The 15035-nt window shown below is 42.1% G+C and overlaps 1 protein-coding gene across 1 annotated transcript in view; it reads right to left on the minus strand.

The window, feature by feature from the left end:
- Positions 1 to 15035, minus strand: part of TCF7L2 (transcription factor 7 like 2) — a 177360-nt gene that overhangs the window by 9077 nt on the left and 153248 nt on the right. Inside the window, 6 exon segments of the mRNA XM_050338016.1 lie at positions 54 to 104; positions 663 to 711; positions 5684 to 5791; positions 6528 to 6687; positions 7527 to 7652; positions 13982 to 14068. Of these exon segments, the coding sequence (XP_050193973.1) occupies positions 54 to 104; positions 663 to 711; positions 5684 to 5791; positions 6528 to 6687; positions 7527 to 7652; positions 13982 to 14068 (581 nt within the window).

Here is a 15035-nt window from a genome sequence, read left to right on the forward strand (position 1 = left end):
AATTAAAAAGCAGCTTATAAACTATTTTAAATGACTCAAAATGACGTTAGCACCTGTAATCGGAGGAAGTGAAAGGCAAGGATTTAGGAAACATTCGCTGTGTTCTGAAAAAAAAGAACAAATTATACAAAGGCTTCAAAAAAACTAAGTTAGGGCTTCTTCGAAATCGACTATGAGATTGCCTATGCAGTATTTCTAATTTCCTATATATAGAACGGCAAACCTCCTTAATTTAAAGTGGGTGCGATTTACCACTGTAAGGCATGCATCAGAACACACAGGTACAGCCCAAATTAACACCAAACACACACACACACACACACATATGCGCAAAATAAGCGGACAACTTTAAAAACGATGGCATAGGCATTACAACTACGGCTCTGCAGTTAAAGGCTTGGCAACTACCACGTACAAATTCAGCTAATGTCACATGAGGTTCTCACATGCAATGGCTTGGGTTACTAGTTTTAGAAGGGCAGTAACGTGTAAATAATTGGAGTGCATTTTAAAAAAAAAAAAGAAAAAAAAAAGCTGTCTAGTATAGGGACCGGCTCCCCGGAGGCCAGGAGACCTGTACCCACCCCCCCCGTGCCTAGAAGGGTCACACCAGGACTGCCACACTTCCACTAAGCAAGAGATTTAGAGTTATTTTTACTTACCATTGGTCTCTCCTGGCTGCTTATCCCTTTTCCTCTTCTTCTTCTTTCCCTGCAGAAAACACACACAAAGGAGAAGGATTTAAAAAACAAGCCAAAACAAGTGCCCTTGAAAGTCAGCACCGAGCAGTGAGGCTGTGGCTGGTGTGGGAAGCTCCCCATGGAAGTGCAGCACTGGCTCACGCTTGGGGCAGGAAAGTTTGAGGGACCCCAAGGAGATGCTGCACTCTGGGACTGGCTCTGCCTGCCTTCCCTGTGACTTTTAGGACACTGCAGCTCCCCCCAATGTTAACACCCACCAAAACTATGAGCATCTGGGGAGGGGGGAAAATGACTTGCAGGATGCTACTTTAGAGCTAAGATCATCACCAAGATAAAAATATTTGACGTGTGTGTACGCTCCTGCATCCTGAAGTTTCATAAATTGTTTGTGGTCATGTTTTGGTGAGGAAGGGAGGGAAAAAAAGAGGGAGACTGACCTCACTCAGGCACCCTCCCTGCTTCAGATTGAGCCCCTGGAGTTCCTCAGCACCAAAACCTAACCATTAAAGCAGACAAGGAAGCCACAGCAGTGAAGCAAATCCTAACCTGCAGTTTTGTAAGTGCACTGACAACCTAGAAAGCAATGCCAGGACAAGAAAAATATCCAGACATAGCCAAGAACTTTCCTACATTTTGCTCTGCCACAATGAAAATAACCAGTAATATTTTGCTAAACTGTCCCTTTCCCACTGTACCACAAGATCATGCAATTTACTATGGTTTTTGACTGAGGGAAGAAAATCCACTTCTCAATTTCCCTCCAACAGTGTGGGAGAGGATAACTGGGAGTTCAACTTTTGTGGAAATGCAATGATTGCTTTCCAATAGAAAAATTAGAAAGTAATAAGCATAGCTCAAAAGAGAAAAGCTATTTTTTCCAACAAAATTCTTCTAACACTGAGGTACAGAGTTTGCAGAGCAGTACAACAAGGCTAGTGTAGGCAACAGAGTAATTTCATTTTCACAACTCCCCAGATGCTAAAAGCAAAGACTTTTGGGCCTCTGAACAGCGCAAGAGATCCTGATTTTTGAAGACATGGCAGTAAGAGTTGCTGAGAAGACCCCAGAGCAGGAGTCCCTTGTGGTCAAGAGACAACAAACATGTCTTGGAAGAAGGAATCTCACAGCACTTTTGAATGGGTAGATGCATCTGTAGGAAAGCCAAGAGGTTCTCCCACATGGTGGGCACCTTTCTCAGAAGGTTGGTCTGCCTCTAAAGCTACATGGTCAAGATGGGTTTCAGTGTGGCACATCCACTGTAACATTTGGGACATTCACTATGATAGGTTTCCTGGAAGTAAAAAATTCCCCCAATTTGAATGTAGGATACTGATTTGTTGTTGCCCTGTTTTTCCTCCCAAAGCTGCCCTTGTGGCATGGGGTTTCTATACTGATTCCTCCTTTCTTTCTCAGGGTTGTAAAATTCCATCCTGTTGCCCAGGCTGCTCCAGGTTTACGAGATGCTTCTGGAGATGCAAAAAGTTGTGTGCACCATCCATTTTGAAAGGTATTTTGAACAACATGCACATAATCCTGTAGCCTGGATGCTGCTGACAAATCATCTCCAACATGTCTGAGATAATTTTTTGGGGGATATGGAAAGTTGTCAATTGCTACAGCAGCCATCAGTCTAACAAGACAGGCAGGCAAGATAGACAAGTATTGCTCCTAAAGCTCCTTGAGAACAGAAGAGGGAAAACATAGTATCTTGAAATACATGTATCACATAGAGATACAAGAGGCTCAGACTCTGCTCCACCTATATTGATCTAGATTGACAGTAACTCTGTGGAAGTCGGTGGATATTTTCCACCTTTCAACAATGTAACCAAAACCAGACAACTGCCTCAGGATCATAAGCCTGATTTTTATTTAATCTCAAGGAGGCCACTTTCATAAATTAACACACGCATCTGTGACAAATTTGCTTAATTTTAGCAGTTCATTTGGGAATTCAAGGGCTATTTCAATTTAAGACCTTATAACTTCTTCATGAGGGCCAGCAAGACCAGAGGTGAGGAGTCTGCCTTCACAAACTCTTCAAGCCAGGTATTAAAGTACTGTAATGCCTTTAGGGAACAATCTGTTAAAAACAGCTGATATAGAGGAATGTCAGCCAGGGACCAGGAATTTCTGGTTCCTTTTCAACACAAGCTTTGAAAACTGTTCCTAACAAAGAACTGACAGAGGTCCCACTAACTTCTTTTATACCTTTTTCAAAGGAAACAGGGAGAAGAATCACCTGGCTTGCTTGTTTAGTTTCTGTGATACAAGAAGATATTTGACTATGCAGGTAAATCAATATATGGACTTTAAAAATGAACTATGGCAGCAGTTTTTCAAGTGCTCTGCAGAAGGCACCATTTTGCCTTTGCCACAGATTGTCTTCCTAAGCAGACTGTGACATTTTCTCTCGTTGTACCATACAACTTATTAGGATGCAAGTACATAAACACAGATATAAATACTTGCTAACCATTTTGGCAGCTCGCTCTACAGAACCAAACCAACATGGGTTTTGATAGAGCCTGCAGTACTTCTTTGGTACTAATTTTCTAGACATAGCGGTGGGTGAGGTGACTAGACCCTTACATACTTCTGAGTCCAACACTGAGCATGGCTGAATATCTTATATTAGATCTCAGGAAGGCAAATGTGCCTTATGACACTAATAAGCCATGAAGGATTCCCTGAATCCTCTTCTCTTATTTAAGTGCAGGCTGAAAGCTGCATTTCCTGAATGCACTGCTCCTGTTTCTGAAGACTTGGGCTACAGCTGGCCTCATCCTTGAGCCCAGTGTGAGGGTGCCTAACAATTTAACCACTTCAAGCAGCCCAAAGTTCCCCTGCTTGATGAGTAATGGCCAGTCTTCGTGAGCGAAGATCTGGGGAAGGTCTTTACACCTTCCAGCCTGCGCATTGGATTTTTTAGGTGAGACACAGTGTGCGCGGAACTGAGCCCACCCTTTAATCCTAAGGTTCATCTGCCGGGGCCAAGCGAGCTTGGACGGTGGCAGCGAGGTCCTTAGGACGTAGGTGGGTTGCCTTTAAGGGCTAACGAGCCCCACCTGCCCGGGAGTGGCCCTGACCGGGAATCGAACCCGGGTCTCTGCGGTGATAGCGCAGCGCCTTTACCACTAGACCGCCAGGGGCTTGATGAGTAAAGGGCTCAAAACCCTACAAACCACTGAGGGAGGAGGGGAACTTGGGAGAGCTGTGAATGGACCAGGAGAGGAGACATAAATAAATTCTGCGGATGATGCAAAACGTACCACGCTCTCCTCAGGCAGGAAGGTTCCCCCTGAAGGTCACTTGGGGGTACAGCATCAAGCCGCTGGGAAAGCACCGGCTTTCTCATCCTGTCCTTTTTAGCTTGAGAAGAAAGGGTTTCTCAGTGCTCACACGGTGAGGACAAAAGTAAAAGGTCCTAAACACTGAGGCTTTGTACGTGCCCATCTGTCAGTGGCACAGTCACTGCACAGAATGAGCATCCCTGAAACCTCAGTCGAGCCTTTACTCCCTTTGAACACCCAAGACGACGATACTGCACAGTGTTGAGGAACTACCTCAAGCCTGTAGTCTGACAGCCTCAGGCCAGACTATGCTGAGAAGGAGGGAGCAAGGCTGAGCCCAGCAGAAAGAAAAGATGATCAAGAAAACAAAGATTTGAAAAAATGTCCTTAAATACATATTGCTAAATAAGTGGGTATGTGTACTCTCCACCACTGAAACGGCAGAAGAGTGCAGAGAGCTGCTGCTGCTCTGGGCTTTGCTGGAGACTCTGAACTGGCTTCTCCCCACCCATGCATGTAAAAGTGCAGATTCTCAGAGGCAAATATTGCCATATACAGCAAAATAGGATATTTATGATAAAACAGGCAGTGATGAGGATGGGGATGAAAGAGAGAGACTTCAACAAAACCAAAGTGTGTAACACTATATGTAACTGACATCAATCTTAGAGCTATTGGTCCTCAAACGCACAGGGAAGTCTGCCTAGAAGGCAGGGAGTAGAGTTTATTATGGAGTTAGAGACCTTGGAAGTTTTAGATGATTTTTATTTAACTTAAAAGAAAAAAAAATCAAGATGTTGCTATAATCCTATTAAAAGGAGTTTAGAGCTCCCACCAATCCACAAATCTGTCAAGAATTTATGGGCTTAGGCTTGCAAACACTTATTACCATCTGCACCTCTTACCCTTCATGGAAGGAGCTATATAATAGTAGTAAGTGGTTAGAAAGCTGGCCTTATGTTTTTTAAAGAGACAGAAAATTCTACCACTTTTAGCTACAAAAGAAGAAATACAGAGGGAGGAATCAGTCTTAAAAACGATTCATGAATTGACCACAAATTCCAATACACTTTTTAAAAAGGAGGACGGGAGGAGAAAAGAAGGTAACATGGGCATGAAAAAGCAAAAAATAATCAAAATATACAACAGTAGAGTATGGCACAATTTGTTTAGCTCCACTTGAGTAAGACTTTCAAACAAGTCATGCTTTTGGTTTTGCCAATCCTTCTCTGAAGCTAGGATAAGTCATTCTTCCACTTTCCACTGTACTCTCAGATAAGCACAGATAAGCACAAGACACTTATTCATCTGTTTTGGTGGAGAGGAGCCATACTAGGGGAATTTTAGTTTTTTAAATGAAATTTAAAATGACCAGCAAGCCAAAGAGCGTTTCCAGATGCCGGTGAAATTGAAACTAAGAGCTTTCTTCACAGAGCTCTACTGTCATGCCCCAACTCCAACCCTTTACTAGTCCCAGGAAGCCTTTTCCAAAAGTGGAGGGCTGAGAATTATCCCCAGTAGTTTTAGTACCGCAGAGGGAAGTGCCCGTTGTTGTTACCGGACTGGGATCCCGAGGCACGCTTTCCAAGTAGGGCTTGTGTACAATGTGTGATCGTAGTTTGGCAGGTCACACATGCATTTCTACAAGCTCTACCACCAAAAAAAATTTCCACCTACATAGGAACCTACATAGTTATCCCGTGCAGACCAGCCTGGGTACAGCTGCATATGAAGCTGTCGCTCCTTTCTTGCTAGTTCATAGTATTTTGCTTGTTCTTCTCTGGATAGCGCGTGCCACTGAGGTGAAGAAAAGAAAAAAGACAAAATAAAAAGCACTAGTGGTTGGGTTTTTTTTTAAGCATATCAACAGCAAAGTATATTATATTTATATATAAATACAGTCAGAATTGATTTTCATGATGAAGAGATAAAAACAGATGATCTGGCATGCTGGCATTCATATTTTATTTATAACTCCAGATTATAACTCCAGTTAACTCAACTGAGCCACAACTAATCATTTACATTCACTCAGCCCCTTTGTCTCCTGTTGAGAGAGGAGAATTAAGAAAATTAAACAAAAACAAACAGCAGGGGAGAGGGTCCAGAAGCTGAACCACTTGTCCTGAGCCACAACACAGCTTTAGAGGTGGTCTCCCCTTCCCTTCCCCACTGGAACTCTCTTTCTTCTAGCTCTCACAGGTGCTGATACTGATACTGTACTCAAAAACTTTTTCATTTCCTATTTATATTTCTGCCTATCTTAGGACAAAATAAAAATATCTAAGATTTTTTTCATCTATAGGTCATGGAAATAACACTGAAATAACACTGCTATTAATTAACTCCTCCTCTTCCCCATAAATGACCCCACTGGCAAGAACTATCTGCGAAAACTAGGCACCAAACCCATGGCCTTTTGTTTCGTAACTTCCCTAGTCATTATCAAAATAGCAGGAGGACACAGGGATTCAGAAGCTGTGAATCCTACCGAGTTTCAGTCCCTGCTGGTGCTTCTTCCCTTGTTACCTACCCTTCGACCGAGGATTTGGTTGATGGCTGCGCTTTCTTTCAATGTGCATTCTGCTACAACTTTTGCTCTCATTTCCTTCATATACAACATAAACGCATTAAGAGGTTTCTTTATGTGTGGTTTCTTTTTCTCTTCTTCTTTTTTGGAGTCCTGATGTTTTCTGAAGGGTAAAGATACAACAGAGACCTCACAGTGAGAACCCTTGTGAATGTATTAAATTAATCCCCTCAATCTCTCTAGCATTAATCTTCAGAAATCTCTAGGAAGAGGACCAGAAGGTTCTCTAGAGCCTTCACCCTGGTTGCTGTATGAAAATAGTTTTAAGAGCATTATAGGAAAACTCATCTCATATTTATGCAATATCACCAAGTACCCTCTCAGTCCCTACAAAAACCTTGGAAGGATATGGACATCCAGTAAAATGGGTTCATAGGGAGCGCTTGTGAGCACGATGGTAGAGGAAATAATTACATCCCATCATCAACGGGAACCAAAATGCTGTCTTTGTGCATCACCTGTGAAATGAATGGCAATAAGCACCAGAAGCACCATGGGCAGAGGTAGACGAGAGCTCTCCTTGGTTCAAACCTTAACTGGATACCAGCTCTCTGCAGCTTTGAACAAGCCATTTATGCTCTAATTTATTGTCTCCTGTGGTTTGTCTGATATCTCAAGGCTTCAAATCGGGCACTGAGTAACAGAGAAACTGTCAAGAAACTTGAATCTTGATCAAGAAAATACCACTTCCTTGTTAAAACAGGTGAAATTAATAACAACTTGACTTACGCCACAGAAGGACTCTGAAAGACTGCTACCATCATTCTGACACACTTTGTCAAATACACCATGTTCAAATCAATTATAACACAAGAGAAAAAGCAATTAAAAAAATGTTTTACAACAAAAACATTCTCGCAAACCCAACCCTTTTTATAAGCCACACATGCACAGGTGATGCTTTGAGTATTCTAAAAAGAAGACAGGGAAGCAACAACTTACGAGCTGTGGAGTGAGCCGACGTCGCTCTGGGAAGATTCCTGTTTGACTGTTGGTGTGACTATGGCCGGATGAGGAATTCCAGTTGTATGTAAACTATGGTGTGGCGGGACCATGTGTGGAGGAAACCTAGAGGAGAGAAAGCTGTGTAAATCGTCAGAATAAAAATGAATGAATGGGGAGGGATGTGTACACACATTAAAAAAAAAAACCCCGGCATATAACAAGCACATGACAGCTAGACAAAGCATATGAAAGCTGGCAGCATTAATTAGCAATAAATTAAACATAATGACTCTTCTAATGTCATTAAAGCCAATCTTCCCCTTCATTATCATTACTGACATGAGACATCATGATTTTTAACATCTTGAACAAAAGGCGAATTCAACTGAATGAACACGTATGAAGGTGGAATTTCAGCTACCTGCAACAAAATCCACCAGTCCATTTCTTTGCTAAGAAATTATCCGTGGCAACCCAGGAATCAATTTTTATAGTTTTGAATCACGTTGTGAATTTAGGATGACATCCTTTATTGTATATTGACAGCAAAATAAAATATTAATGCCAACACATTCTAGATGCATTTTTGATAATACTTATAGATGCCTCATTAGCTACATTTTGTTGATGGAGCAAAAGAAAATATTTATTTGTGTCTGATAAATCTCTGAGCCACATTGCTTTTAACAGAAGGTGGGAAGATTGTGAAATTTAATCAATTTTGACCCATTAAAGTAACCTAGAAAGGCTTAAATTCATGTAAAATAACAAGTCTCGACTTTTTTAAGAGAATAAAATGTTGTCAGCTTTATGGTTTATGGTCTTATACATGGACAGGCAACTGGATTCAGAGGGATGTGCAATCTTTCTTCATGAATCTAATTGCCTGGTTGGGATAACAGCACAGACATGGCACAATCATTCAGACTTTTTACATTTTAACCAAAATGAACAAACTTCTCAAAAGCAGGATTTACTAATTATTTCTCAACAGTCTCAGAAAGTTTTTGCAGTGAATAAGGAAAGTACAATATGACTGACTGCCTTTCCCTCAGAAAACTCCCACAGAAGTCAAAGGGTTTCCAGGGAATGGGATCTAGCCTAAAATAATATTTCAGAAATATCTTTCCCCCACATGCCAAAGCTAAAGTGATCTGGCAAATGACAAGGGTTTTTCTTACTGCAAATCCGTACTCTCATCTCAGATTTTGAACCACCTGGTCCAATTAAAATAACCCAAGAATATGGAACACTCTATGAGATAATTAATTACTTCTTCTGTCATCAATATACAATGATTTCTTTTCTATCCAACATGATTTAAAATGGGATGATACACCATGGATCAGTAGGCTGTGGACAAGTATCAGACACATAATGGGATTTCTTTTTTTTTTTCCCCTCTCAAAAATTCCAATATTGAGTTTAACAATCCGCCCCCCTGCTACTGCCTAGGCATTCCCTACATTCACAAGATGACAGAGAAGTACTTTCATAAACAAGAGGTACTGTCCACCACAAGCTCTGAGGATCTTTGTCTATCAGTTGGTAGTACTCAGGGTGATTAGACAGAAGTATTTTGTCTTTGAAGGCAGTGGTGGGAAGACCAAGGACTGACAGGGAGAATGTGAAATTGTTCAATTTGTAGAGAATTGCAGTTCCTCACAAACAAAGGCATGGAGAGAAGGAGGAGGGTGGGATGGCAAGGGAAGCAGAGAATAGGCAGCAAAATGGTGATTCCTACTCCTGCTAAAAACTCACAAACACAAATCTCCAAGTGGATTGTCCAAGTGCCTTCCCACCATCTGACAAAAGTAGCTGGGAGAGAAGCACACATTTGAGGATATACTTTCATTCATGGTAGGTCAGAACAGAAGACAATGTTGAGGCTGCAAAGGAGACTGACATCCTTGTCCCAGCTCTGCCACAGGACTGCCTCACCATCAGCAAGACACAAACTGGGCCTTTGTATCAATTTTTTTTCCTGTTCTCTCTTTATTTTCCTGTGTATGTATTTTGATTGGACATACTTAAAGTTTGTCCACACAGCGCCTGGGGCCTTCAGCCACAGTACAATGCAAACAGTAAAAACTGACAGTAAGAGACTTTTTTATTTTTTTTTAATAACTTACAAGCATGGCAAAAATAAAACCAATGGCAAAAAATGGACCTCCTGAAAGCGGTGTAAGTACAGTAATAAAAAATTGACACGTGTCTATTGAGAATGTCTCTCCTAGGCAAGACCCAGTGTTCAAGAGAGAACTATGCTGCTAGGCCACTGAAAAGGGGACAATGAAGGATGAAGATGGAGATGAAAAGCCTTCCTTCAGAGTGCAGGCAGGAAGAGCTGCATTTGTCTGACATGAGGGCTCAGTAGGAAGTGGAGTGGGCACATAGCAGCGAGGAAAAATAGCTGAGTGCAGTGATAGCACAAGGGTATGAGAATGGAACTAAGATCAGACTCATCACTGCAAAAGGGCTTCCAAATATCACAAAAGACTGATTACAAATGGAGTCAATGGGGACAAAAGATGGTGCTTGTTAAGCTTCTGTAGAGGATCCTGTGATGTGGTCATGATAACTAGGTCACAGACTTGCCTCTCAAATGAGGAACTGGTCAAAAATGAAAACACACTGCAAAATGAACTCTGCCTTCATGGTGGACTGTTGTATGATTGGGATGTCCAAAGGAAACATATTCAACAAAAGAGAGGGGGTTATTTTATTTGGGTTTTTTTGATGAAGATTTAGGTACTTCAACTCATGAAAAATAGAGGAGGGTGAAGAAAATCTGTAAAAAAAGTGACTTCTAATTATGGGAAAAATTTACTTCCAACTACTGTTCAGGAGAGAGAGAGTATTTACACATTGGAGAGTGACCAGATGGGAGGAAGGGCAGTGAAGGAGAAGAAACCTACAGGCACATGCTGTGTGAAGCCTTCACTGACCTCAGCTGGGATACTTCATTCACTGAGCTCTAAACTCCAAGGACAGCCAGCAGCCTTCCTCAACAGGCAGCAGCAGCCCAGCAGTTATTTTTGGGCTTGCAGTTTCCACAAGGAAGTGGTGTGTTCATTACCAACGACCATTCGTTTTTTCATACTGACTCTGTCCAACATACAAGGTTGCCTATTGGACTTACACATCTCTTCCTGTGTTTGGGGCTGTAAAAACATGATCCAGAACCCACGGTTCCTCTCACAATCCCATGGGCTTCAATGGGCTGGTTGAGGTTTCAGCCTAAAGTCTGACTGCCTGTTTATTTCCAGGCAGACATCCACTCACATGGCAATACAAGAGGGGGAAGAGTGTTAATTTTTAAGTTCCTGGCTACACTCCAACTTCAGTAATTACATTCAGCAAAAGTGAATTTCCCCCGAAATTTCAATTACAGAAGGTATTTTCCACTGCCACCACTTAACTGCTGTGTAGTGTTTGTCTGGTGTTTGTAATTCTGCTAAATTATTTCCTGATTTCCTCTCACTGCAGTTGTTTTCTCATAGTGGGTCCACTGTTTGCCTATCAGTCAGTTAACCCTGTCCCATTTTACCTTAAAGGCAAATTACAGAGGAGTAATGAAAGATCAAGAGGTGTTACAAGCACACTGCATGCATACAAAGTGAGTGGGGCAATGCTACAAGCAACAACGAAGAGTTGCAAATGGTTAAAACAACCAGAAGACACTACCTTAACAGTCTAAACCATTTATGAAAAATCACTATTAGTCACCCATTATCCTTTTTATAAACTACTCATAAGCACACTCTAACTAATGAACTGTAGTTACTAACCTTAGGGAACATTCAGGGTTGGGAGACATTATATGCCCCAAAGATCTATACCGAAATGTAGGCAAAGATGGGAACTATTTTTAAAGAAAGGGTCTGGAGAACCGTGGATGGAGGGGTGAGGTTGGGGTCTGCCCTGGCTTCAGTGTTCAGGCAGAGCCAGCACAGCAAAGCCAAGGCTTGTTCCAGGGCCCTGCAGGGAGGTTGCCCAGAGGCCACGAACAACATGTCTGCGGGCAAGTGTGGGCATCCCTGGGCATGCCAGCTCCATCTCCCAACTCTGATGGCTACTCAGGGCCAGGGCTGTCCCAGGGCTGAGCCCAGGCACTCCAGCTGATACGGCAGGCATGAGGAAACACGCCTCGAACCGTGTATCAGAGCACGGTCTGCCCAGAGGGTGTTCCCATCTATGGGAAACCAGGAGAGAAGTTTCTGGGCCGAAACAAAGGGTAAACATCTTAAATCTATTCATCACTCTGCATGTGTGCCTGAGCATGTGTGTGTGTGTGTGTGTGTGTGTGTGTGTGTACAGGCTTATGTCAGAGACAAAAAGAAAGGCTCTGTGTGTATGTGCACACCCCTCACCTTCGCCTAAGACATTCACCATATTTTTTCTCTAGACAAGTATTCCATGAATTGCAATAAACACCCTAAAAATTCTAAGCAGCTCATTATACACTACTGTCTCCTTTTATGGCTCCAAGCCAGAATATAATGATGAGTCTTAACTTGTTAAGGATAACTAATTTTTTGTTCCTGGCTGTCTCAGGGGCTTCTCTCTTACTCACTCTCACTTTACTTCACTGTTGACATGTTTCTGTTAACTGGATGTCATCTGCCTGCCTTGATTTTATGCACAAGCAGTGGGATGCATTTTTCTGTGCAACAATTCTGCTTTGAGTTGCATTAGATTTGTCATTATTCTCTCATTTTCCCCTTGCACTTGTAACATTTCATCTATTCCTGCCTTATTTTTTGAGCCACGGTGCACCCACATTATGGTTTATACATGATCTTGCTCCCTTTGAAGCCAGCAGATTTCAGAGCCAGCCCTCGTCAGGAGAAGTGCCTGCTACCAATTTAGCAGGCTGAGGGCCCCGAGCTCCAACAACTCAATCTAAAGGGGGTCACAGGGTGGCACAAGCGAGTGTCAGCAAGTGCTGTTTAATTGCCAATCTAGGCTTCTCCATGGTGTTTAAAGTATAATGACCCATCACTTAATTCTGAGAAGTCCTGGCCCTGCTGCTGAATGGAATGAATATCAAAGGATGTGCTAGAACAGGGCAAGGAGCCTACATTTCCTATAACTGCCATAAGTATAATAGACCTCTACTTCTGTCGTCCCATTACCACAATAATGTATTTAATTTGCTGTGTACTCTTTTTAACTAGATACCTTTCATAAAGTCTATCTTGGGAATATAGCCCCCCCTTCCACATCTCCCCCCTCCCTCAAATGACTAGCCTCTGTAATAATAATTAAACTAAATCAAGCTCTACTTTGCCTCACACCATGCCTGCAAGTATTTTATAGATATTTTAAAAGATTAAACAGAGGGAGGGAATCATTGTTTAAATTTGCAGCTCTCTCCCCAACCCAGTATTTTTTCTCCACTGGGCTGGGTCCACTAATTTTCTTTTTAAAGATGATTTTCCAGTTGTGTCTCGATTTGCTGGACCAACATGGACAAATTTTAATTTTTTTGCTTTTCGTTTACTTATCCAAAGCACACAATGCACTCTATCCCTACCCATTCACTCATTTGCTCTAGGTGAAGGTTTCCATTTCTCAATGAGCTGTGCTTCCCCCCAGCCCTCACCAATCTTTTCCTCCTTAAATCATCTCTACGCCAACCTTCACATATTAAACTGCAGAGATGGAGAGGAAGGGACAGAGCAGGGAAAAGATGTGGAACCTTGCTATGTAATGCATGCTAATTTAATTACGTGCCATCATCAAAATGGATTAGCTTTTTCAGCCCATCAAGAAAGTCTAAACTTCCACCGATTTAATTAACCAGACTGAAAATCAGATGAACAGAAAATAAAACTATCATTAGGAGCAATTAGTGATTACTTAAACATAGTGCTGCCAACCAGTTTGTAAATAAAACTAGCAGCCCCTGGAAAATTAGATGGAATTAATTGGAGGGAGGGAGGGGGAGAAATATATACTTCTAAAGCTTTAGAGGGTCAGGCAGGCCCTTTTATGTTGACTATCAGTGTTTGGAGCTTTGGTAGGGGAAAACATAGCGCAATAACCTTCCTCCCAACTCTGCTTGAAGAGCAGTCCTCTTCCCTCCCGAGACTTCCCTCTTGCACACAGAGCGCTGCTCTGGTTGGTAGCCGCTGAGAAAGCAAAAGGTAGCACGACTTCTCCTCCTTGCTTTTTCAACATTATATTCTCCCAGCTCTTTCATTTAGTTTGGCTTAAAAGATGACTTCTCACACCGCCACCTCCCCCTCAAAAACAAGTCCTTGAAGCCCAGTGCCAGCATTAGGACATCACCTTCTCCTCACACTGGAAGGTACCCCTCGCCCTCTCCTCTTCCAGCCCACCAAAGTGCTTTTAGGAATGTGCTGCCTAGATGAAATGCACTCCAGAGAGAGCAGTAGGAGGAGTTACATTTCCTCTTGGTTAAGGACCTCAGTATTTAAACTCACCTTGACATGGAAGCATTGACGGTCAGAGCTGTTGGGTAAGGGTGGCGGAAACCCCCTGTCGTGATTGGGTACACTGGCTGACCTTGCCTGACAAAAAAGAAGGGAAAGAGAGAATGAGAGAAAGAAAAAAAGGGGGTTAAAAAAAAAAAACACACAACAAAAAACTTCTCTCTGCACAGTAAGCTTTATTCTCATTTGATCAGAACAAAAATCTTGGGGATTGTACAGCAAGGATCAAAGGAAAGAAACACAGAACAATTTGAATGCCATAAATCTGATAGGAATGGCTAATTAAATTTTATAACCTCTGCTTATGTCAATAGAGACCCTCTCCCCAAGCTGAAACTAGGTGTTTTGTTGTAATAATTAAAGGCGAAGTCTCGCTTGCTTTAATGGAGCCATCACACTAATTGAGGGCTACACATCCAAAGGAAAACAATAATGAATGTAAATTTATACCAAAATAAAGTACAGTGAATCAAAGGACTTCAGTTGCGCTTTGGGCCTCTTTCGGTATTTAGATCTCGGTGAGAAAACATTAAATTAACAGAGCTTAATTTGTAGCCTTTTGTCAGATTAACAAGTGTTGACAAGAGTTACCGGGGGAGAGTCCCCAAGAAGTATTGTGGGTAACCAATAGACAATCACACCTCATTACAATAATTAAAAAATACAGCAACATGCAAAACAGCATCCTCATGAAAGACACACAACTTTTTCTGATGGAGGTTTGTCTGTGCTGGCTTGCTTGTTTCATCTGTCCTTCAGATATATCATCTGACTGGGCAGGATGCTTTTGGGGTGGGTCCTATGCCAGAAACATGCAGGCCAGTTGAGGACAGATGGGTTGGGAACTTGATGGTGAAGCACAAGTGGCAATGAGAGGGGAAATGAAAACCTTGGGGTGACTTCTGTGAAGTTGGCCGTGCTACTCTCCTAGAGCAAAACTGAATGTCATGGTATCAACCCCTCTAAAAAAAACCACTTGGAGAAGTTGTAAGAGCTGTGTGTAGGTAAGTACTCTATGGGTATTCACTTGTTTAAACCAGCAGTG

This window comes from Myiozetetes cayanensis, unplaced genomic scaffold (genome assembly GCF_022539395.1).
Source record: "Myiozetetes cayanensis isolate MyiCay16 unplaced genomic scaffold, myiCay2020 scf10, whole genome shotgun sequence".
Lineage (NCBI taxonomy): Eukaryota > Metazoa > Chordata > Aves > Passeriformes > Tyrannidae > Myiozetetes > Myiozetetes cayanensis.